Source organism: Aotus nancymaae, unplaced genomic scaffold, assembly GCF_030222135.1.
Source record: "Aotus nancymaae isolate 86718 unplaced genomic scaffold, 86718_ANA_hifiasm-v0.15.2.pri h1tg000095l, whole genome shotgun sequence".
In the NCBI taxonomy this organism is placed as follows: domain Eukaryota; kingdom Metazoa; phylum Chordata; class Mammalia; order Primates; family Aotidae; genus Aotus; species Aotus nancymaae.
Genome location: NW_026988510.1, coordinates 4,109,511 through 4,134,548, shown reverse-complemented (window position 1 = coordinate 4,134,548; position 25,038 = coordinate 4,109,511). Strand labels below are relative to the sequence as shown.

Genomic DNA, 25,038 nt, shown 5'->3' with positions numbered 1-25,038 from the left:
AAACACTGATCAATCAATACCCTAGACTTACGACGTTAACATGTTTTGAGGACCTTCATTTAAACATTAATTTCAGATTTGCAGTGTACTTTTCGTATTGTGCAGCCAATAACATTTTCACTCTCAAACATGATTTTCATAGGTCCCTGAAAATCTCAACGCAAAAAACAGCCCCGATGTGAGATTCTCCACTGGGCCAATTGCAACCCTCATTCCCGCCGCTCCCCCGCCCCAATTCCAGGGCTCCTCCAGGATGGAACATGGAAACCCTTCTTTTTCCGTTTCCAGGGCTTGCTTGCTTTTTTCCAGTATTGTTCTCCCCATCCCACTTCGTTTTACAATAAATGCCAGTTCACACCCAGGAGCAGCTGGTCCCACAGGGGACCCCTTCTTAACGCTGCCACTTTCTGGGGAAAAGGAGTTATGCTGAAAATGTCCCCAGGGGCACCTTCTATCGGCTAGGGCGTTCGATACTCCTGTTCCCATCGCGGCCTCAGCGGGCGTGGCTTTATTTGGAGCCGGGGTTCTCCGGCCACGGGTGACACGGACGGTCTGTAAACGGCCTTTGCGTCCCCGTCCCCGTGGAATAACGCGCGGCGCGCGGCGCCGCCCCACGCCCAGAGCTCGCGGAGGCGGAGACTGGCGGGGCAGCTGGGTTCTGGTTCCGGATTCGGATTAACGAGCCGCCCCGCGCGGGCTGCCCCGACCTGCTCACCGCGGGGTGCTCGCTCCCGACCTGCCGAACTCCCCGCGCTGTCTGCCTCCAGGTCACTGCGCGGGGCCTCCGGAATTCCCGGGAAAGCCCCCCTGCAGCGCCGTCCCGGGACCCCAGGTGTGAGGAGCCGGGCTCGACCCGCGGCTCCAGAAGGGCCCGAATCCCCTGGCACGGCCGCCTGGGAAAGGGATTTCTCGGAAAGCCAGGCACTTAGAAGAAGGCGGGCCGCGCGAGCCCAGCTGATTGGGCGGCGTCCATTCCCTCCCTCACTCCACTGGTCGGTGCGGCCGTCGCTCTGCGCACCGGGCCCGCCCCCCTGCACTTTTTAAAGTCGCGCGCCCGCTGGCGCATCGCCCGGAGCTCTGCAGCGAGCGTGGGAACGCGGGCCGTGAGCGCGGAACGCAGGCGGCGAGGCGGCGACAGGTAGGCACGCTGGGCGGGCAGGGCGCCCGCGTCCCTCGCGGTCCCTTCCCGTGGGGTCCCCTACGCCAGCGGGGCATGGGGGTGGAACTACCGTAATGTCCCCAGGCGCAGCTTGGTGGCCGCCCGTGCCCTTCTCTCTGCTTTTTACTTATTTTCCAGCCACCTAAGTCCAATCTGAACGCCCAAGTCGGTGATTATTGTTTGCCTGTTTCCAAAGATTGGTAGACAGATGCCTTTTTAAAAACCTCACTTTTCTTAAAATTTGGTTTAACTGGAAAACGTTAGGAGAGCTCAGATAGGAAGGGCAATAGGGACCCCCTGTCTTGAAACCGGTCTGTCATCCCACTGAAATTCTACCACGTGGAATAATGCTTGAAGGGTCAGAACTGTGGAACTGCCCAATAACCAGTCGTTATTGAGGGTCGAGATTGTGGAGGAGGGGACAGACTGGTTCAAAAATTCTGATTAATGACAGTCAGTTAAGATTTCTGAGTTGAGCTTGAAGTCCTTTGCTTCAATCTCAGCCAAGTCATCCTTGACAAGAGAGTCTCTGTATACGGGCCACAGCTCACAAAAACACTGTTTGAAAAAATGTATTTAAAGAACGTTGTAAAATGAATCCCAAGACCTAGGACAGACTTTCCTAAGATGAGATGTGTTACTTACCCAGAGCTGTGAAGGGCTTTATGGATGGAAACTAGACGCCGAATTTTCCAAAATTTTAAGAAGTCCCCCCAACTGATGGCCCCCTACTTTCTTTTTTAAACCAAAGTTAAGAGCTAGTAGTTAAACGACAGTTCTAAGCTTGTTCTTTTGGGTTATGGCAGCTTCTGCTATGAAAAAATTTGAGAGTGATTCAGTCACTTGGGGAAGGTTGGGGCCGGAGAGAGAAATAGCTTTGGTGCTTTCTGGTCTAGTGATGAGGATATGCCGGGCCAGAGCAGGTGCCCTGGGGCTCTCCCAGGCAGGGGAGAGGGTGGGTTCTGCTGCTGCCAGCTCAGGTGTATTCTGCAATCTGGATTAGGTGGGCCCAGGACAGCCTTTTATCACGTCCTGGCTGGAAAGCCTGACTGCTGGGTACGTTTATAGGGCTGCAGATAGGGCTTGGCCAATGGCTTACCTCAAAATCAAGAAGAGGAAGTTATAAACATGTGACTGGACTTATTAATTTTTCCTGGCTGGGCATTTGGTGGACTTAACTTGTTAATGTTTAATAAATCCTCATGGATCATAGTTGTAATAGAGTCTCGGGCGTTTGATGTTACTTAGAATCTGGGGGAGACCATGAAAGACACTCAGACGGGGCTGCCCATGTGCAGAGATCTTGTAAGGTGACTACAACCTTCCTCGGTACCGTGTGTGAAATAAGCTGCTGATGGGGCTGGGGCAGTGGCATGGGTTCCAGCACAGCCTGCTGGCTGCCTTGGTATTTGCTGTGCCTCTCTGGGCCTCAGTTTTTCTCTCTTGAATAAAGAGGGGGCTGGATTAGATGATTTCTAAAGTGTTTTCCAGCTTTCAGATGCTATAATTCACTCTTTTCTTTTACCTTTTAAAATTTCTTTTTCCTATGAATCACCAGGACAGTTGTCCTGAACAGTTTAGAAATTATGAATCCGTTAAGAATCCTGATGAGAAAGTGTTGACCCTCTTTCTAGAAAAACGCCCGTATTAACGAAATTTCGCTTTTGGTTGCAGGAGGTTCAGGGATTGTGGATTCTAGTTGAAGAACCTTGTAGCAAGGGGATCAGGGGAAATGTCTCATTTAATTGAGATTCTCAGATGCCAACCCCTCTGTCGTATTCTGGCCAGCTCATCTTCCTCTATGCAGCTCATTCCTCAAGTTAGCAGAAATTTTTCTAACTTGTCCCAGGGGAGAGCTGCTGTTTTCTAGGGGGGGTCCTGGCTAGTGGTGTTCCATTGCTCTTCTCAGGCACCCTCTCCCAAGTCTGTCCCTTCTTTATGATAAACATAATGGCCTGCTTTAGAATTCTGGGTTTCTTGAGACACATTCTCTCAACTTAAAGCTGAGGAAGCCTCAGAGAGAGGTTCAAGTGACTTCCCAAGGTCTAGTTAGAGAAAAGCCTTTGCCAGAGTTCAGAGTTTTCAAACCAAGGTCTAATTTGGATGGGCACAGTGGCTCACATCTGTAATCCCAGCACTTTGGGAGGCTGAGGTGGGAGGATCACTTGAGGCCAAGAGTTCAAGACCAGCCTGGGCAACATAGCGAGACCTTGTCTCTAAAAAAAAAAAGAAAACAAAAATCTCAGTGTGGTGGCACATGTCTGTAGTTCTAGCTACTCAAGAGGCTGAGGCAGGAGGACCTAGTAGTTTCAGGCTGCCACAAGCTATGATGGCACCACTGCACTCCTGCCTGGGTGACAGAGCAAGACCTTGTCTCTAAAATAAAAAAAAAAATGAATTCACCTTCTTTTAAATCCATAAATGCACAACTGAGGTTGTTGCATGGAGAATTTATGGGATCCCACCTCCTCCTCCCCGAGACCTGGCCCCTTTTCCCATCTCACAGCCACCTGCAGGGTGGCTGCAGTTTCCAGAATGCGTACTTCTTGCAAAGGTTCCGATTGATATTTTGCTTTCTGGACCAGCAGGGTTCTACCGTATTTTGGAACATTATGTCTTGTCACTGCCAATGGTTTCAAATTCATTTGCCCAAAGAGGTCACATTTTCATCAGAAGAATAGAAATGCTATTTTTTTCTTGGGTGGGCGTCTATCCAGCTGTCTGGGGATTTCCAGCACTGTTCTTGTAAATGCTGGCTCTGAGTTGCTAGGTCATGCGAGTTCTCTCTCTTTCTCTGTGCTGTGGGGAAGCTGTCTGCCTGGGTAAGAATGACCTTCCAAAGGATATCTTTGGGTGCCCTGGGGTGGTTGGGTCCCTAGAGCATGACATCTTCTGGAGAAGGACCCCAGTGAACTTTGTCCTATTCTGTAGCTGAAGTCCCCATCTCTCAGTTGGTCTTAGAAGTTGTCCAGGAAGGACGTTTAGATGATGATAATGACATCTGGCATGTAAGGTCCGGGCTCTGTCTCAGTTGCTTTCTGTGTACCATCTGAATTCTCACTACACCCAGTACCAGTAGGTTTTCCTGAGTTTCTTCTGGGACCAGTAGCTGATGCTCCGAGGTTAAATGAGATCTGAGATCTCCCAGCTGAGCGGTGGTGAGACTTGAATGAGATCAGAGTTCTATCTCATTCTCAAACCCCTGCTCTTATCACTGGGAAGGAACAGCTGTTTAGACGGGCTAGCCTGAGGGCCTCCTCTTTCTCAGATGGCACAGATGCTGTATTCTATCAGGGAATATGGGGCCAGCTGGGCATCTGATAACCCAGTTGGTTCCCAGGATAGTGGACTGCTCAGTGAAGGAGCCTGATGCTGTAAAAGTGATTCTCCCGGCCGGGCGTGGGGGCTCACACCTGGAATCCTAGCACTTTGGGAGGCGGAGGTGAGCATATCATGAGATCAAGAGATGGAGACCATCCTGGCCAATGTGGTGAAACCCCGTCTCTACTAAAAATACAAAAGTTAGCTGGACGTGGTGGTATGCGCCTGTAGTCCCAGCTGCTCTGCAGGCTGAGGCAGGAGAATCGCTTGAACCTGGTAGGCGGAGGTTTCAGTGAGCCGAGATCGTGCCACTGCCCTCCAGCCTGGTAACACAGTAAGACTCCATCTAAAAAAAAAAAAAAAAAAGTGATTCCCCCTTCCTTCCCAGTCTCAGGCTAAAACTGGAGCTGTTCACTGTGGCTGTGTCTGCCTGAAAGGAAAGGTCGGTGAACGCTGGAAGGGGCACAGGCAGCACGGTGGGAGGGGCCTGCATGGGGCTGCTGGTGGCTTCAGGTTTCCCACTGAGCTTTCAGTTTTCATTTAGGGCTATGAGGTCATGGAGACCAGCACTGCTTTCTCATGGCAGGTAGCCCGGAGTCCCTGGATGTGTGGGTTTCCCCCAAGCCAGCACCTTTGCTGCAAACCTCTGAGTTTCCTGTGAGCAGTTCTTAGCTTGCTGTGATGAATGAGACAGTGTCTGTAACATCACAGTGTGTGTTTCTGTCTTTCCAAGGATGTGTGACCGGAATGGCGGTCGGCGGCTCCGACAGTGGCTGATCGAGCAGATTGACAGTAGCATGTATCCAGGACTGATTTGGGAGAATGACGAGAAGAGCATGTTCCGGATCCCTTGGAAACATGCTGGCAAGCAAGATTATAATCAGGAAGTGGATGCCTCCATTTTCAAGGTGAAGACCCCAGCTCCCCTCCACCCAGTGGGCACAGTGTCCCTTTTCCCTCGTGGACTGCTGGAGATGTTGAGTGATGTCTTTGTCATTTACTTAAAAATTAAGCCACTTTTTAAAAAGCAAACATTGGTTCAGGAGTGCTGAATGTGTCTCAAAAATGTACATGAGCTGCTTTCACGTCTCTTGAATTAGGGAGTCACTTCCATGGTCGCCTGTATTCTGACGATGAGATTGAAGGCCCTCTTCTTACCTTTTCTGCCGCTTCCTTTTCCTGATGAGCCCAGTGGGAGAAAAGACTTGAGACCTTCACGCTAAGACTTTTCCCCATGGGCTTCTGTTAGAGGTGATGCATCTAGCAGGGAAGGTTTCAGTCCTTGTTCCTTCCAAGCTGGAACTTCTACCTGGCACTGGAGGGCCAGCTCAGGAGGGTGAGATGCCACCTGTCATTCCTTTGGGGGCTGGGTCATGTGGGGCGTTGTGAACCTGCAGCAGATGTCTAAAATTAGTCTCACCTCCCTTGAGAGTAACCGGTCTCCCATGTGTGGAGAGACGTAATGGAGGGTTTGTTCTGTGCCAGGCCTGGCCCACGGCTTGTTTTCCGTTTACACGAAGCTATGTGGTAGACGCTGTTCCACCCTCGTTCTATAGAGGCACTGAGAGGAGAAGTGACTTGCTGAGGTCTCACAGCTCTTGTCTGATGGAGCCAGCATTCAAATGCAGGTGGCCCAACTGTGAGCCTTTGGTCCTAACCCTAGAATAGCTGATAAACAGATTTCTTGCCATTTACACCTAGATTCAGACAGAGGAACCAGGAATTGGGGGAGCCCAGCTCTGCAGACCAGCTGGGCTGTCAAGTCCCTTGTGGGTCACCAGAGTCCTATGTGGGCATCTCTAAGGCTCCAGATGTCCAGGTTTCACCTCTGGGAGATTCAGAGCCCTAGGTCAAGGTCAGCCTAGACCTCCACGTTTGCAAATGTGACACCACACGTAGTCCGAGTCATAGCCCCGGTTATAAGCCATTGCCCTGTGAGCTTATTCTCTTGCATTTGGGGGCCAGAGATGGGGAGGGGAGAGTGAGTGTGGGAGAGGAGCAAAGGGCACTGGGTTGTGAGGGGCCAGAATCAGACCTGAGACCGCAGAGAAGTTGTAGGGGGTGGTCAAGGCTGCAGAGCCCTGTGACAGCACCGGACGCCAGCCACAGATGACAGTCTCTGACACCAGAGAACACAAATGACAAAAGATCACACCTTCACCCCAGAGTGGACCATAAATAGGTCAAAGGTAGCTTAAGATGCATTTTGGTCCTTCACGTCTTTGCCCTGACCGATGTTTGCAGTAGGGCTATGCATTTCTGCAATTCTGTTATATCTGCAGTTTGGGGTTGCTATCTTCTAGAGAATCTGATGCCCATTACTGACCACTCCAAGGAAAATGGGCACAAGGGAATGCTTTGCATTCACCTTCAAGGGGTCCCTTGGTGCCGCCACACCCTCCAGACTCTTTCTAATCAAGGACCCCAGGTCAGGGAGCCTGGGCACCAAGAAGTTTTGCAATGCCAGTGTCTGCTTCCGCTCCCTTACAGCCATTGTGGATTTCTCTCTTGTGTGACTGTAGCTTTCTTTCTTTTTTCTTTTTTTGCCTTTGGCATCATGGTGAGCTTCTCTTGGCAAGAAGTGCAAATTTAAACAATGTGAAAGTCCCATCCAGTTGGTGGGGAATTCTGTATTAGCGATAACCCCAAAAGCTGGAGTTTCTCTACCTCGGCACTGTTGATGCCTGGTGGGCAATTCTTTGTTGTAGGGGTTCCCTATGCCTTGTGGGATGTTTAGGGGCATCCCTGGCCTCTATCCACCAGATGCCAGTAGCATGCCCTCCCCTACTGTCACAATAAAAAATGTCTTGGACATTGCCAAGTGTTTCCTGGGGGGCAGAGTCTTCCCCTCCCCATTGAGAACCCTGATAAGAGCTGGCCACTGCCAGGATCAACAGACTTAACTGGAGGTGTTGGGTGCTGAGGGCACAGTTGCAGGTTGCACATCATAAAACATCTTTAAGACATGACGGAGGGTCTGGACTAGGCTGTGCAGCCCTGGCATGTGGCTTGCTGACAGAGATCAAGCTTCTCCCTTCACCCCATTCCCTGCTTCAACTTACGCCTGGGGGTAATGAAATAAAGCCCCAGATTTATACATCTTATGCAATGTTCTTCATGGCCGTTTCAACAGTGTTGAGAAAAATGTGCAAGATTCCCAATGTTTCCGTTGGTTACGCAGCCGCCCGATGTGGCAATCTGAAATGAGTCTACAATCTCAGCAGGAATGGGGCCAGGAGGGAGATGCGGGTGCCTGCTGGAGCAGGGAGGCCATCGGGATGGCCATCAGTGCCGGTGGAGACACAGCGCCAGCAGGAACCCCTCCGGTGTGTCCCTGAGCTGTGCTTGTTCCCATCCACCCTCTGAGAGGCTTGTCTGTGTGACGCTGGCCGGATACATCTTTGGCTGTTGGATGAAGTCAGCCTCAGTCAACCTCATCTCAGGGGTTTTCTGGTTATGTAGACACTTGTTTCTTTCAAATGTTCGAAGAAAACCTTTCAACGATTTGGGAGTTAAGAGAGAAATTTATATGAGTTTGGTTTCTTCCGTGAGAAGTGGATGATAAAAGAGGCCACTTATACCAGGAAATCTCTCACTGTCTGCAGGCATCATCCTGAGGCTGGCCTCATGGTGTAGATCACGGGTGAGAAATTGAGAAAACATTGAGCTCACTTTGTACCAGCCCTGAGTACACTGATATCAACTCATTTAGTTTTTAAGAAGTACCTCCTCGACATGACGATGACGGGAACAGTCTGGTTACTTGAAGGCTAAGATTCATGGTCTTTCCGGGCATTCTAACAGGCCTGAGTGAGTTAAAACTCACTTAGTAGCACAGATATTTTAAATTCAGCATCTTGAGGGGGAAAAAAAAGCATTTAATTTAAAAAACACAATATGAAACAATAATGTTAAATTAGGAAGACCTCCTGGTCCGAGTTTAATGTTGTCAGCACGAGCCCTGCGTCCACAGGAGAAAGAAGTTATGGTGGGGGCTGAATGAGCCATAGGGACTGTTTCTGGTGGTGGGGGTGGGGGGGGGTCCCCGAGATCACTTTCATGTCTAGTTTTTGCTGTAGCTCAAGAAGGATCTCAAGAGATCATCCAGTTAAGTTGACCTTTTAGTGCTGGCTAGAGAGGCCAGGAGAGAACCAGGTGCCTGTGTGTGTCACGGGCAGGCTGCAAGCCAGGCACTCGATGGCGGCCCTGGATGCTTCCTGGCCATGGGCCCTGCTGTGATGGACGATGTGCCCCAGCTTTGCTCGTGGGGTGAGTGTAAGCTTGGCATGAACGAGTGCATATGGCAGTGCCTTGCAGGCCCCGCAGTTGTGTATGTGTACCAGCTGATCACAACATTGCCATGAAATTTGTGCCTTTCAAGGCCCATTTGGGATGTGGGTTAACCCCGCGGTTCTCAGATGGGGGAGGTATCATGAGTTTACCCCACAGGGAACACTTGGCCGTGTTTGGAGACATTTTTGGTTGTCACAGCTAGGGGAGGGGTGCTATTGGCATCTGGTGGGTCAAAACTAGGGAGGCTGCTGAATGTTCTAGAATCCACGGGACCCCCCCCTTCACAAAGAAGGGTCCCAGCTGACATGTCAGGCTTGCCGAGGTGGGGAACCCCTGATATAAAGTAATAAAAATTTGAAACTGCGGTTCATTTAGTAAATGGTTTGCATGTACTAAAGCAACAGCAGCACGACTCAAGTTAATGCGCGGTCAGTGATGCAGGTAACGAAGGAGCGAATGGAAGAACTCGGATTTAAGGAGCGTTTTGAGAGGGGAATTTTACGTCAATGTCATGTAAGGAAACTACCACTTATGCTCACTAATAGGAATGTTCTTCCAGTTTCTTTACCCCAGGTAGAGGTGCGACATTTTGCATCAACAGAACAGACTGCCTTGGCCTTGACCAATAAGCATTCTTGTCTTTTTGGAGAGGAAAAGCAGCCGGGGCAAAAGGAGCCGTGACTCACGGGGGGATGATGCAGTTTCTGGAAGTGTGGTCTCCTGGCCAGCTAAATCCGAATCCCTGGGATACTGGCTAAAGACAGTTACCTAGACCCAACCCCCCTTCCCCAATGGGAATCTTGAGGGGCAAGGCCCAGGAATCTGCATTTTCACAAGCTTCCCAGGGGCAGGGGGTTGGTATACGCATTAAGCCTGAGAACACTTGCTGCAATGGAAAAACTGTTGGGTTGGAAGTGGGTATAGCGACATTTCATCCCAGACTGGATGACCTTGGGAAAGTTATTTACCTCTTGGAGTTGCGTTTGCCTGAATGGGCTTGGGAATTCCCTACAGGTCTCCTGTTATTGCAGGCTGGAGGACACTGTCTGATTTCTCCTGACACCAAAGATAATTCTCACCTGACTGTGGTTACCTCCTAGTTGGTGTATCTGTATTCCAATGTTGTCATCTTAAAATCTGCCCATTCGCCTGTCTTCTTCTTAAGAATCCATACTGCCCCATTCTACATTATGACCTTAAGATTTCAGCTTTGAATTTCTGTCCCAGTTCAGATTCTAAGGTTTGGAGAAGTCTGAAAACAGATCTATTTAAAAAAAAGAAATAAAGGGAAAATATCTCATATTTTAAATAGCACCTGGGGAGAAAGTCTAGAATAAGCACAAAAACGTAAAACAAAATTTCTATTAAAAGTAACAGGGTGATGGATGACCATTTTGACTTTTTGCAAATGTTCCCTTTTCATGCCACATTTTAGAGGTTAATCTGAACAAGACTTGTTCTTTGTTTTGAAAGCTCTGGTGAAACCACATGCAACTTCCTCTTTGTGCTGTGAAAACTTCAGGTGTCTCTTCATCCAGGGAAGGGCTTGGCTAAAAGGTACACTTGAGGGGTGTGTGTTGGAGGAACCCTGGGCCTGGGTTCCACTTCTGACTCAGCTGTGTGAACCTGGGGGACCCCCACCCTGGTCTAAGACATCTGACTGAAGTCTCTTTGGGTCCTGAAATTGAATGAGAGTTGACGGTCAACAAAGACTCATGGGAAGCAAAGTATGTGTGGGGTCCTGGTCATGGTTACGAATATTCGTGATTGTAGTAGGCCACGAATTTAACGTGTTTCCGTTTCTTTCTTCAGGCCTGGGCAGTTTTTAAAGGGAAGTTTAAAGAAGGAGACAAAGCTGAACCAGCCACTTGGAAGACGAGGTTACGCTGTGCTTTGAATAAGAGCCCAGATTTTGAGGAAGTGACGGACCGGTCCCAGCTGGACATTTCCGAGCCTTACAAAGTTTACCGAATTGTCCCTGAGGAAGAGCAAAAATGTAACTATCCTTTATGGGCACAAAACCTTCCAGAAGTTTCTCTGGCCTGCAGCCACAGAACTTGGGTCTGGGGTAGACACAGGGTCTGGGGCACATGGTTTTAGTTAAACAAAGTAGTGCTCTTCTTTGCTTAAGCAGAGATTGAGATCTCTTTCCAGTGACTCCACACACTGTCTGCTGTCCAAGTGGTGGCTGCAGGTGAAGGTGCGGCAGTGAGGTTGGAGGGAACAGCGGAGGAGATCGGGTGCAGACCAGTGTGCACCTCACTTGCTGCCACACCGCAGACACAAGTAGGGCCTTCCTGGACAGACAGAAGCATACTCCAGCAGTTTCATTTTCCAGCAGCTCACAGAGGAGGGTAGGGGAAAATATGGTAGCCACAGAAGGGCTGGGTCGTGAGGGTTGGGAGTCAAGTTCCCAGATGAAGTTGTAGAAGGTGGTTCCACGGGCTTCCTTGCTGGAGATGGGATATGCGTCATTGTGTTGGATCCTGATGGTTATTTGGGAACTCTGGGATGCGATCATTTCTGAGGTCTCTTCCAGCTCTCAAATCCCAGGAAAGCATTTGTGATGGATTAAAGCAGGACAGCAAAAGCATGTGGTTCCCTGGTCCTGTATCACTGATCAATCCCAAAGTACTGAGCTGGGATCTGGCCTCAGAGTCCTTCTCAAAGCCCTGTGCTGTGCAGCTGCTATGAACCGTAGCTGACTTACAGGATAAAACCTAATTACCAGCACTGGTTTAGAACATGCTTTTAACACATTGATTTTCTTAGCCACTCGATGGGTACTTCAGAATATTGGCATGCTTTCTCCTTTTTAAGCTTCTGAGTAGTCGACAGATGCCTGTAAGAAACAGAACCGCCCCCCCAAAACTTCTCAGGGCTGTGTAGAAGTTTGAAGTCGGTACTCTTCCCACTGTGAGGGTGTTGACTTAGAATGTTTTAAAAATTTAAAATTGTGACTCAAATGTCAGAGAGTTGTTTAATCATTATGAGGGAGGCAGCGTGATGGTTAAGACGCCGGACAGGGAATCTGAGGTGCTGGTGAATGCGGCCCATGAACGAGAAAGCTGAGCCGAAGCACATGACCGGCCCAGACAGCCCAACTGTGGTTTGGGGCGTTTGTAGCCCAATCATCTGCAGCTAGCACCCAACTCTACTGAGCCTGAACCCCAATCAATGCTAAATAGTAAGGCCAACAAACTGATCTTCCCTTGGAGAATTGGGAGCCCTTTAGGAGGAAACCTCTACGTAACATTCTGGGGTGGCCCTTACAGGCTAAGTAGTCATCTTTCTACCTCATTTCCCAGTTCTGGACAATTTTTTGTCACCTAAAAGTACATTGTGATTTGAAGGAATAGAGAAGTTTCTTTTGGTCCCCACCCCGAAGATCAGTCAGGCTTGAACCGGCAGGTGACCCCGACTTGTTTATAGCCCGGGGTGCAGCCAGCATCACCTGCTAGTGATGTTCAAGAAGCCGCAGGAGGTTCTCAGGGGTGAAGCAACGTGGCATTTGCATAATTGCCTACATGGGCCCAGTCTCCTCTGAACTTCAGTGGTTTGCAAGCGCCATGGCGGGCGCCCCACCTGCTCCCTACTTCCCCATCAGTAGCATCTCAGTGAATTCTTGAATCTATTGAAATGGAATCAAAATTCAGCCAGGAGGAAACAGTGGGTAAATTCTGTAGGTCCCTGGGAACAAGGAATTTTCATAAGTGTTCGTTGGTTGTGACACGTCTCACACTCATTAACGTCGTAAGGTAAGTTGTCCACTGAGGAAGAGACAGGAGATGGGAAAGGGCAGAGGCTGGCCCAGTGTGCTCCTGTGGGCGCTGCGTACTTTTAGGCGGTTTGTGATTGTGGCTGGTGCCCACTGGGCAGCAGTGTCTGTGCTGCGGTGTGTGTGTGCACGGCTGTGTGCACTGATGCACACGTGTATATTTGGAAAGGCCAAAAAGAGATTTCCTGCCAACTGGCGATACAAAAAAGACCCCAACCCGCCAACACATTTTGGCAGGAAATCTGAGTGTTTTCAAACGCCCTGGCTTGTAAATGTAACCTTTATAGGTTAGCAAACGCTTGGGGTAAAGCGTATCTGATACAGATTCATTCTGGATCTCAGAAAATAGAAGAAAGAGACCAAGTGCTGTGTTTATTCTTTAAGCGTTAGCAGAAACAACCAGCACCACCACCAACTTCTCTCTTGTGACTTTGCTGATCAGATGACTGAAGCATGGGAAAAAAATTCTGTGCCTTTCCCAAAGCAACAAAGACACTCACTCAGCATTACAACGTGGATCGTGACTGCAGCGAAGGTTGTGATGCCTCATGTCGTGGCGTTTGTCTGGTTTTCTGCAGGCAAACTAGGCGTGGCAGCTGCTGGCTGCGTGAATGAAGTCACAGAGATGGAGTGCGGTCGCTCTGACATCGAAGAGCTGATCAAGGAGGTAAGCAGAGGCAGCATTTCAGGGGTCTAGCCCTGCCGGTAGGAATCTCATGTCTACTGGCAGGGAGGGGGAGCATTCTTGCTGTGTGATGGCAGCCAGAGCCTCGGGCTTTCCCAGGAAGCAGCACCTTCACCTGTGCAGAGCTGGCATGGAAGGACTGACTGGCCCTCTCCCCAGGCCAGCTTCTGCCAACTGGTCAGCGCCCCCCACATCGGATCCCTCCTCATCCTTAGGGCTGGGCCTGACCTGCCTGTTATGTGTCAGTGAAGTTCCTTTCAGCTCCAAACTGTTCAAACATTTCGAATGTTTTGGATGGCAGTCTTGTAAACGGCATCGTGAATTCCTGTGCCTTCCCAGAGGGCTACGGAGAACAAAACATGAACCTTCCTTGCTGCCCGTGCTTGTCATGACGGCGTGCGTCCTTGTACCAGCTCTCGTGGCTATGTCATTGCTTCCATTTTAATGTGCAGGTTTTATTCCTTAATGGGTTGGAAAACTGGGTAACCAAGCTTGTTCGGATTGCACATAACCTCTCAGTAGGTTACAAGTGAGGGTGTCACTGGGTCTCCTTAGGCAGGGATGCACGGCCTTTGTATACCCATTTCAGCTACTGGGATGCCATTTTCTTCTGTCTTTGACCTCTTAACTGTGCTTTTTATGGGCATTACAAGGCGGACATTTGCATAGCTAAAATAATCTCACCCAGCCTTTGCAAAAGGTGGTGTGAGAACTGCAGAAATTCTGATCAATAACATAACAATAATGGAATCCTTAGGAGTAGCTTGGCTGCCACAGAATGAAGGTAACAGAATGTAACCTACCCGAAATGGCCTAGCTCTTCTGCAGAGGCAGCAGCCAAGTTTCTGGGTGGTCTTTGGCAGCCGACCGAGTGAATTCTTGGCTTCGTGTCCCTCCACCAATGTCCTGTTTTCTGTAGAAGGCTTTTCTGCTGACTCAGCTGGGAGAGTGAGATAATCGGATTGCCACACCGGGGTCACAAGAAAAGCAATTTCAAAACATGTCATAATTGGATTTATCAGCCTCCTTTAAGAAATGGGCCAGAGATTGAACATCTCTGTGTGGCCCGTTGAGTGAGAGTCTTGAAAGCATGGCAGCCTTTGGCCAGCATCCCCATTCACTGGAGTCTGAGAGCTTGTCTGCGTGTGTAGAGCGCTGGGGCAGTTGGATAACCTGGAACGCTGGGTCTGCAACAGGCAGGTCCTGGAAAGGGCCAAGAAACTTATTAGTGGCCCCCAAAGAGCCTCGTAATTTGGACACATGGTTTGAACGCTAAACCTGGTAGATTTACGGTCTAGGGCCTTTCAGGTTGCAAAGTGAAGCTTGACTTTGTCTCCTGAGATAAAGGTGACAATATGGTTTTAGTTACACACCAACTGTTCATTTTGACAAACACTGGAGCCCCAGGTGGGAGTTCAGTAACTGAGCTGCTCTCCTCTCCTCCCTGACTCTGCAGCCTACTGTGGACGATTACATGGGGATGATCAAAAGGAGCCCTTCCCCGCCAGAGGCCTGTCGGAGCCAGCTCCTTCCAGACTGGTGGGCGCAGCAGCCCAGCACAGGTGAGGGTGGGTGCCCCAGAGCTGTCAGCAGGCACAGCCTGAATGGTTTACAGCATTCCACCAGCCAGGGACGGAGTATGGGGGGTTGTTGCTATGGTGGTCTGTGTCTCATTCGAGGTGGCTGAGCCCGGACAGGTGAGGAACCACGGCCCTGGTGTTCCACCATCAGGGCAGAGCCCAGCTGTGCCCTTGGCCCTGCCCTCTGCTGCCTCCCAGGAGGGTGCAAGCTTCTTGTTTCCTAGGTGACGTCCATGCCAGCTCTTCTCATGCTCCCGGGACAGTCCAGGGGAGAGGGTCCGGTGAACTTGTGTAAGAGCAGAGGGAAGACGCAGCTGTCGGCCACACCGGTGTCCCCTCCCTGAGTGCTCCCTTAGGTCGGCTGGTCTGTTATGACATGAAGGACCCCCTCAGAACCAAAGATAGCCCACAGCATTTGGAGGAGAGGAGAAAGACCAGGAATAGGAAGTTGCACAGAGCCCTGGATTTGAATCCCATGCTGGGAAGTTGCTTATCTTATTTCAGCCTCAGTTTTCTCATCCATAAAATGGAGAAACCAGGACTTACGCCTTGGGTCATGAGGGTTAAATGGGGCATTCGTCCTTATGAGCCCAGCTGCTAGAAATGCCCACCCCCGCCAGGGCAGGCTTCTGCAGCCTGTGGATGTGCTTCCTTCCTTAGCAGCTTCCCCCAGCCCCACATCCCCTGTGGGAGTCTGGGAGGTGGCAGCTGGCCCTGCAGTCCTCAAAGGTTGCCAGGCTGTGGGTGTCGAGTAAGAGGCCCCTGGAAAGGCACCTCTGTCTGGGCTGCAGGAACACCTTTGGGAAAGCTAGTGCGGACCCGCAGGCTCTGCCCCAGACATAAGCCCTGGGTGGTGGGCATGCAGAACAGTGATATTTTGGGGGCAGGTGCTTGAGGTGGGAAGGAAATGTGGCCCCACAGTGTCACACTGACACATGGTCAGAAATCCCACAGCATAGAGGAAGTCCCCCCAACTTGCCCTTCTGGTTTTCTGCATTTGTGAAACAATGGCTCTCTGCCCTGGTGGGGAAAATCACTGAGTCCCGCGGAAGCCTGTGCTCCCTTGAGCCTCTGGTGTGCCGTGTGCAGCCTTTTAAGGGACTTTTGGAGAAAGAGTGATTCGGGTGGTTCCCTGCATACCACACCTGGGTGGCTGTGAGCTTGCTTTTCTGTTTCTCCCACAGGTGTGCCGCTGGTGACGGGGTACACTGCCTACGACGCACACCATTCAGGTATGGGGTGCTCCGGGCTGAGCGCAGGGCACGGGCACTGTTTGAAGACAAAACCCAGATGACCCAAGCAGGGTCTTGGGGTTCTCAGGACGGGCAGGACCTGGTGTGGAAGTCGAGGGCCAGATTCCTCCTCCTCACTGTTTGGTCGGGAGCAGGCGAGTGGCCTCTTTTGAGCCTTTTCTGGGACTGGACCAGCAAGTAGAAGCAAAGTGCTCTTTGAGGCTGCAACTGTGCAGGAGAGTGAGTGAGGGACAGGCTGGTGTCAGTCCCAGCACTGCCTCTCTTGCGGGGCTGCAGGTGGAATGATGGAGCCTCTCAGAGCCTCATCTCAGGCTCCTGTGCCGGCCACCTCTAGGTGGGCGTGGCTGTTCCAATTGCATGGGCTCAGGAGCCCTGATCACGTAGCTTGTGTGTCACAGAGCGGGGAGCCTTCCCCCGGTGGTCTCATCCCCACGCCTGCCTGCAGTGGGCAGAGGTGGCCTTTGTGTGCAGTCTCAGTGGCTAAGGACCCTGGCTGCCCTTCTGCCAGCTGCTCCAGGAAGTGATGCTCAGGCATGGTGACAGCATCTTCTGAGCAAGGAAGCCGGGGGTCTTCCACCATTGGCTGGTTCTGTGGGAGGCGAGCAGCTGGTCTCATCAGACGGGCCTCTGGGCAGAGGAGGAAATGAGGCCCGGATAGAAGCGTGCTGGCCGAGGTCAGCATGGGACAGTGCTTTTTGGGTTGTGGAGGCTGGTTCTCACCCAGGCAGTGAAACTGTCAAGATGACAATGCCCTGTCCATGAAGTTCCTGTCAATTTCCTGGCAGCCCTGTGAGCTGGGAGGTTGTTCTCAATCTGCTTCACAGGTGAGGAGACTGAGGCAGGGGCGTTCAGGGGCTCGCCCAGGTCACGTGGCCTCTGGCTGGAGCCTGTTCGTGAGGCTTCCTCGTGCTCAGCAGCTGCCATGCTCACAGGATCCCGTTCTGGGAGGCCCGAGTCGTGGGGCCAAGCCTCGGGCTCGTCAGCACTGGGCTGTGGCCTGGGAGTCTGCTGACCATTGCTGTCCGAGGGCCGCGGAGTAGCTGGGCACAGAGCGGGGGCCGTCTCTGTGAGATGCAGACACAATTTGGGGAGAGCATGTCCTTGAATTAGTCCAGCAGGGTCATAGCCACTGCCCATGCACAGAACAACCTCAACGTCCTTCTAGAAGCTGTGGGCTTTGGCACCTCTGTCCAGCCCTGCCCACCTCTATGTAAATCCATGCCTCAGTTTCCATACCTGGAAAGTGGGTGTAATAATTAAGAATCCACCTTACAGGATTAAATGTGCTGGTAGGTCCCAAGCCCTGGGCACGGTACCTGGTATGTGCTGTGTAGACCACGGGCTATAGTTTATAACTTCAGGAGTCTCGTCTGTGTAGATAAGCATTTGTCCCATTACCCAGTTTATTTAACTGGCGTTGACCTGTGCCAAGCACACACACGAGCTCCGAACATCCTCACGGCAGCCCAGTGAGGTGGATGTAGTTTTCCTCTCCACTTTGCCGATGCAAAGCTGAGGCATGGAGCGGGGAAGCTGCTTGCCCCAGGTCGTCCAGCTGGGCAGTGGCTGCGCGGGGACTGCGCATCAGACGTGAGGCAGGCGGGCTGCAGAGTCTCTGCCGCGGGCGTCTTTGCTGCTGCCTCTCTGGCCAGGCCATTCCCCAGCAAGGCTGTCCTTGTGGGTGAGTGGCTCTGTAAGGGCAGGGCTGGGTTGCAGTGGGGTCCTTAGAGCTGCAGAAGGCCCACCGGCCTCACCTGGGCAGCCCTTGGTGAGTTGCTTCTATCAGGTGTGAGCCCCACAGCTGGAACCTTCTCTCAGCATAAGACGTTCTGTGGCGTGTGGTCATTAAGACACTCCTGCTTAGGCGTCTCCGAAGCGTTTAGCTGTTCTGGGTGAAGCTGTCAGTTCACATGACTGAGAGGTGCTGGTACCGAGATAAGGCCCCGGAAATGACAGGGCAGGGGGCCAAAGGGGTGACGGAGTGGCCTGAAGCATTTCATTCTTGTGGAACAAAGTTCGAAAGTTGCTCCAGGGTAAAGGAAGGGGAGGGTGTGGAGTCAGCAGGCAGCACAGATGTTGCAGACTTGGCGTGGGAGGAAGATGGTGAGTGGGGAAGAGTGAGGCCAGCACTGCCGTTTCCTTCTGGATGACGGTGTCTAGGCCTCAATTTCAAGTGTCAGTCAATGAGTTGGACCAGAGCTCCTGCAGCTCTGGCTTCCTACCTTGCATGATTCTAGAACCTGTGTAACTGCAGCGTGGCTGGAAATGGAACCTGTGAACAGTCAGATGTCAAATAGTAAGGCAGGGAGCAGAGCCCACTGGGAGGGTCCAGGGAGTTCTGAGTGGCCAGCAGCATCAGCAGGGAATGCAGGTGGCCTCAGGGCATTCCCAGATGTGGCGCCTTGCACAACTCTAAGGGACGCCATGGAGTTGGGCACCTCCCAACTTGTGTGGCTCCACAAAGCAGCCCTGAGCTAGTCTGCGGTGCTTAGAAGGTGCTCTGAACCTCACTAAGCTCATGGCTACATGTGTAATTCTTTTGGTTTAAAGTGATTAAAATGCAGATACCCCTCTACGTTTACATGTTACCTGCATTCCTACCCTAGAGTTTAGTGTTTTCCAAGCTTTGGTCACTTGAGGTCCGCTGTCACGATGGGTTTTCACAGCCTGGACTGTTACTAACATCATGTTTTCCCTCAAATCTCCTTATTTTTTAAAACTTAAGTTTATTTTAAATAAGAACCCACTGTCATTGCCTGTAAAGGAAGACCTGTACCACTTGGTGTAAGCAGGTAACACCGTCTGGCTGGAATTGACGATTGTATTTGGCTTTCACTGAATTTTTCTTGACCTCTGACAAAGCCCTGAATTTAGAGCCCCAAGTTGAGCGCCATTATTCACAAGGGAGGTTGACAGGTTTTAGGTGTTAGAGAGCTGGCAGCACCAAACGGAGGCTTACTTTTGGAGGTAATCAGAAGTTGGGAGAATACTGAAGATGGAATAATCCTTGGATTACACGTCTCACCCCTGCCCCGTCATTCTGTGTGCCACATCTGGGGAAGCCCTGCTTTAGTTTGAGTGTTTTTCAGACTCTTTGCCGAGAACAGATTTGGATGAAGTGTTTTGCAGAGATTCTTAATCTGAAACCCAGGAATTCCAAGGACACTGTGAATTTGTTGAGGAAAAGATTATGTCTATTTAACTTCAGGTTTAAATTTAGCATCTCCTTTTGTTATGAATGTAGGCAGCGGACGAGTGTCCTCAGCAGTGCCTCTGAAATCAAGTATTGTCATAAGAAGTTACAGTTGTGGAAACATCTTTTGCCCTCAGCCTGACTTGTAAATTGCGACAGTTGGCAAACCTCCCCTAGCCTTTGTACGTAGAGTGAAGCGCGGAGAGCACTGCTGCGGTTAATACCTTGAGTCACTGGTTTCCTTGGTCCTTCTGGGTATTTTTTCATGTTTATGAAAACATCACATCTACAAGCAGCACGTGGATTTGCCCAGAATATCAAAGTGGTTCAAGACACACACAGTTAGGCGTGTGAGTGTGAGGACTGCGCACTTGGGCAGGAGGGACCCTGTGCGTCTCCCCCCCAGCCCCCTCATTGTGCCCCTCTTGTCCGCAGCGTTCTCCCAGATGGTAATCAGCTTCTACTACGGGGGCAAGCTGGTGGGCCAGGCCACCACCACCTGCCCCGAGGGCTGCCGCCTGTCCCTGAGCCAGCCGGGGCTGCCCAATGCCAAGCTGTGCGGGCCCGAGGGCCTGGAGCTGGTGCGCTTCCCGCCGGCCGACGCCATCCCCAGCGAGCGACAGAGGCAGGTGACGCGGAAGCTGTTCGGGCACCTGGAGCGCGGGGTGCTGCTGTACAGCAACCGGCAGGGTGTGTTCGTCAGGCGGCTGTGCCAGGGCCGCGTGTTCTGCAGTGGCAATGCCGTGGTGTGCAAGGGCAGACCCAACAAGCTGGAGCGCGACGAGATGGTCCAGGTCTTCGACACCAGCCAGTTCTTCCGAGGTCTGTGCCGTCTTACGTCTTAGAGATCATGCCTCCTGTCCGTGTGCCATTTGCAGCTCAGGGCGGCCCTGTGGTCTCCTGGAGGGATGGGGAGGAGCGAGGGGCACAGGTGCAGTAAGGAGATGCTCCTTTAATCGCACTCTGCCATCTCTCGCTGAGCGGTCCTGGGGCGCTCCTCCGTCCCTCAGCTTCCCTGTGTGTACAGTGGGCGTGCAGAATCAGCACCCTCTTCGGGTGATTGTCAGGAGGGTTAAGGAACTTAACCCCATGCACGCTGGAGTATGTTCTGAGGACAGTCCCGTGCCCTGGGAGCTGGCTAGAGATGCAGAATCCGAGGCCCTGCTCCAGTCACAGGACCCGAACCTGCACCGAGCAAGGTCTCTGGAGATCTAGGTGCAGGTTTTGAGACGCACTGACTTTCCGCACAGTGAGTGCTCAGGGTGGCAGCTGCACGTACTAAATGCTGCCCATCAGCTCTCGTTATTCTGTGAGCAGGATGCGTAGGGTCGCAGCCTGGGTGTCTCCTGGAGGGTCAGGATGCCACCTTTCTTCTCCATGTCCCCATGCTCTCTGCTCCTCTCCCTGCAGCAGCACGGGCCTGAGCTAATGTCAGGTCTCAGCCGCCTCCCAGCCTGACAGCTCCCAGAGGAGGGGCCTGGAAGGGTGGCTGCGGTACGGTATGTGAGCTCAGGTGCGTAAGCCCTGAGGAGTCCCCCTAGTGAGGAGGTGTGAGGCTGGGGCTGTCACCCCTGAGCAGGCAGCAGCAGCAGCATGGAAAGGCGTCCTGCAATGCAGATTCCTGGGCCTGCCTCACCTCCTCTGATTCCGTGGGTCTGAGGCGGGGGCCAAGATTCTACATTTCTAATGAGCTCCCAGGAGGGGCTACTGTTGCTGGTCCCCGGACCCCACTTTGAGACCCTTTGAGTTGGCTGTCAGAGAATCAGGTGAGGACCGAAGCCCTCCCTGGGTGCCCTCAGGTAGGGGTTGCAAACTCAGTTGCCTTCAGGGGCCAGGCAGGTAAGAGTAATGCACAAATAGATAAGAGGGAGCCTCAGGCAGCTGTGCTCCCGGAGAGTGTTCCACCTCAGCATTAAAATCCCGGCAACAACCAGGAATGGCCACACCAGTAGCTCCTTGCTTGGAATTTGGCCCAAGGGCCACCAGTTTGAGATCCCATAGTGCCCTGGCCTGAATGCTGCATCACCCCCGCTGAGGCCCGGGCCTCCTGGTCCCCAGCCCTGCTGCTGCGGGAGTCGGAGGTCATCTCGGCCTTGCTTGCGAACACCCTCTGCCCCTGTCATTCCAGAGCTGCAGCAGTTCTACAACAGCCAGAGCCGGTTTCCCGACAGCAGGGTTGTGCTGTGCTTTGGGGAAGAGTTTCCGGATATGGCCCCCTTGCGCTCCAAACTCATTCTTGTGCAGGTAAGTGTGGGCAGCTGTGAGCCCTGCGGCCTGGTCTCCTGGCCCCCTCATGTCTTGATCAAGTTTTGGGCTGGAGAAGAGGCCACAAGGATGGCGCTTCCACCTGTGTGGGAGTCAGGCCTTCAGTACGGGGGAAGTGGATTCTTGCCATCTCCGAGCTATCTTCTGGTGTCTGGGACGCACATAATCTCTGTATGTGTTTTCTTTTTTTCTTTTTTAAATCTGAATCTCTTCTCCAGAAAGATTCCACCTGTTCCATTGCCTTAAGGTCTAAGTGACAGATTAGGCCATTGCTGGTCCTTATTTAATGTAGCCCAAGGAATGAATCTCTAATGGTGGGATTCTGGGTGCTGGCTGTCCCAGCTGGGACAGGACTGGGGAGTATGGGACAGTCTTGGCGGGAGTACTGCCTGCCCCGTTCTCGGCGTTCTGGCTCATTCACTTGGGACTCATGTGGCACTGGGGTAATCGGAGGACCTGGCTGGGGTCAAAGACAGGGCCCACCCACTTTGGAGCCTCCGCCTGACTTGCTGCACCTTCTGTCTAGATCGAGCAGCTCTACGTCCGGCAGCTGGCAGAAGAGGCCGGGAAGAGCTGCGGCGCCGGCTCCGTGATACAGGCCCCCGAGGAGTCCCTGCCGGACCAGGTCTTCCGGATGTTTCCAGATATCTGTGCCTCACACCAGAGACCGTTTTTCAGAGAAAACCAGCAGATCACCGTCTAAGTGCGTCGCTTGGGCGCCCCGCCCCCGCTGCGTCCGGCATCCCTCTCCTATTCCTGTGGCCCTCATCTTCATTAAAGGCTGTGGGTCCCTCCGGCGGGGCGGGATGCCTTACTTCGCACTTAATTCAGTAAGGGCATTCTTGGAGGAGTTGACGTTTAACAGTGTGGTGGCACAGCCCTGCCGATCAGATGGCAATGGTGGGATCTGACTCTGAATGGCCCGGATGCTATAACCACAACCTGTGGCTAAAAATGGTGTATTCTGCATTTCCCCCTTCATTATCATTAGTTGCTGTGATTCTTTCTGCATTTTCGGTTAACTCTCATTTCCAAAGACTTGTCATTCAGTAACATTAGCAGAAAGCTGCTTCGAGTCAAGGAATTTGGAGTTTAAAATCAACTTCTGAAAACAGGTTGTTTTTGTCTTTATCTTTTGTTAGAGTTATAGATTTATGATTTCATAGGCTTGATTCTATGTGAAATATCTTTTTACTTTTAAGCATTTTAATAAGATTTTAAAATATTTAGATACAAGCCCCCCCTCCCTTTAAAGAGTGCAAGAAAAACTCTTGGGTTCTTAGAAGAAAGGATATTCTTTCTAGAATTCAGTGCAGGAACATGTTCATATCCAGGCAAACGGGCGTGTTTTTATCTTCAGACAATGAAACCTTCTCCTCTGGGGCTTTATTGCCAGAACGCTCAGAACTAAATTTATTTTTTTTTCATTTTTGTCATTAAATCATTTCAGATACCTCTTTTCTTCTTCCCAAATCGGTTTCACATATGTTTAAAATATTTGTACTAGATGGCTCACGCCTGTAATCCCAGCACTTTGGGAGGCCGAGGCAGGCGGATCACGAGGTCAAGAGATTGAGACCATCCTGGCCAACACAGTGAAACCCCATCTCTACTAAAAATACAAAAAAATTAGCTGGGCGTGGTGGTGCGTGCCTGTAGTCCCAGCTACTCGGGAGGCTGAGGCAGGAGAATTGCTTGAACCCGGGAGACGGAGATTGCAGTGAGCCGAGGTCGCGCCATTGCACTCCAGCCTGGCACCTGGTGACGGAGTGAGACTCTGTCTCAAAAAAAAAAATATATATGTATATATGTACTAGAAACATTTTACTTTCCATGTCCCTCTTTCCCCTTCAGCCCAGCCTGAGTCAGCACCAGCCCACATTCAGAACTGCCCAGTGAGAGGGCAGGCAGGGGCCTCACCTGTCAGCCTTCATTCTGAGAAGGTGGAAGGTGGTGTGGCTTGGGAGACAGCTCATCCAACCTCCCAAGTCTCATGGTGACAAGTCTCATGGCAGATTTATGATCATGAGAGTTTCTGGTTTAAAATCTGAAAAGCCAGAGAATGCCCATTTCCTTTTTCCAGCGCCATACCTGTGAAGGTGACAGTCAGACCCAGAGGTCCTTTAGATGTGGATGAGTTCACACGTGAACACAGGACAAGACCAGGGAACGTGGCTTTTCCCTTTCATCCCACGAAGTGAGCATTATATTTTTAAGAATAACAGACCTGTTTGCTGAAGTGTTCGTAAGATAATAGGCTTGGATCTCCAATTTAAATGAATGTTAAAGCACATATCTTTAATATGCTGAATGAATATTTATTTTTGTATCCATTAAAACAGTATATTGATCTCAATTCTTTATTAAAATAAAATGCTCTTTTTATAAAGCTGATGTGTACTGTATTTTCTAGTCACTGTCAAATACGATGTAAATCTCACCAGATTCTCGGTTCTTTAAAGGGGGAGTTCGTACTGCAATGTGCTGTGTTAATTCAGTGCACTGAATTCAGACACTATTGCACTGAGATTTTAAGGATTTTTTTTTTGAGACAAGATCTTGCTCTCTCACTCAGGCTGGAGTGCAGCAGCGTGATGTCAGCTCACTGCAACTTCTACCTCCCAGGCTCAAGTGATTCTTGTGCCTCAGCCTCCTGAGTCGCTGGATTACAGGCATGTGCTACCACATCTGCCTAATTTGTTTTTTGGTTTTTTTTTGTAGATATGGTATTTCACCATGTTGCCCAAGTTGGTTTCAAATTCCTGGCCTCATATGATCTGCCCCCTGTTGGCCTCCCAAAGTGCTGGGATTACAGGTGTGAGCCACCTCATGCAGGTCCCATTTTAAGGATTTTTTTCAACCTGTCCCCAAAACAACAGCAAAGAGATATGGAGACCTGGACTGATCCTATGGACTAGAAACATTGGAGAATGTCTTTATTCCGAATGGGGGCCTGTTTGGGGTTCTGTGAGCTGAGCGGTGAGTGTGCCAAAGGGTGTGAGGAGGTGGGATCCTGTGAGGAGGTGATTTCACTCTCTGAATGCAGCTGGGGGTGATTTGCAGGAGGCCTCCCTGATCAAACGTGGCTGGCACGTGTGTCCTTCCATGGAAGCACATCTCACTGTGCTAGGCCCTCAGGAGACAGCAAGAACATGAGGGACCCAGCCTGGTCAACAAAGAGATGACTTCCAGTCTAGTGGGACATTCCCACCCATCAGCACAGAAGAAAACCCATCAATTCCGGAAGGCGCTAGGCCCTCAGGAGACAGCAAGAACATGAGGGACCCAGCCTGGTCAACAAAGAGATGACTTCCAGTCTAGTGGGACATTCCCACACATCAGCACAGAAGAAAACCCATCAATTCTGGAAGGCGCAGGGCCGACCAACCCAGGTGGAGAGACGTTCCCCAGCACGCTTAATCCACAAGGGCAGGCCTGTTCTGACTCTCCTCTGCCCTCCTATGAGCCCGGTGAGACTGGCCCTGTTCCTATTCCTAGCTTACAGATGAGG

The 25,038-nt window shown here is 51.2% G+C and overlaps 1 protein-coding gene across 1 annotated transcript; it reads left to right on the top strand.

The window, feature by feature from the left end:
- The first annotated feature begins 1,083 nt into the window (after positions 1–1,083).
- Positions 1,084–23,917, top strand: IRF8 (interferon regulatory factor 8). The gene is made up of 9 exons (XM_012466093.3): positions 1,084–1,138; positions 5,214–5,388; positions 10,586–10,769; positions 13,130–13,218; positions 14,693–14,798; positions 16,001–16,048; positions 19,698–20,084; positions 21,391–21,506; positions 22,054–23,917. The coding sequence occupies exons 2-9, from the start codon at positions 5,215–5,217 to the stop codon at positions 22,228–22,230; spliced, it is 1,281 nt and encodes a 426-aa protein (XP_012321516.1). The 5' UTR covers positions 1,084–1,138; position 5,214; the 3' UTR covers positions 22,231–23,917.
- The last annotated feature ends 1,121 nt before the right edge of the window (positions 23,918–25,038 follow it).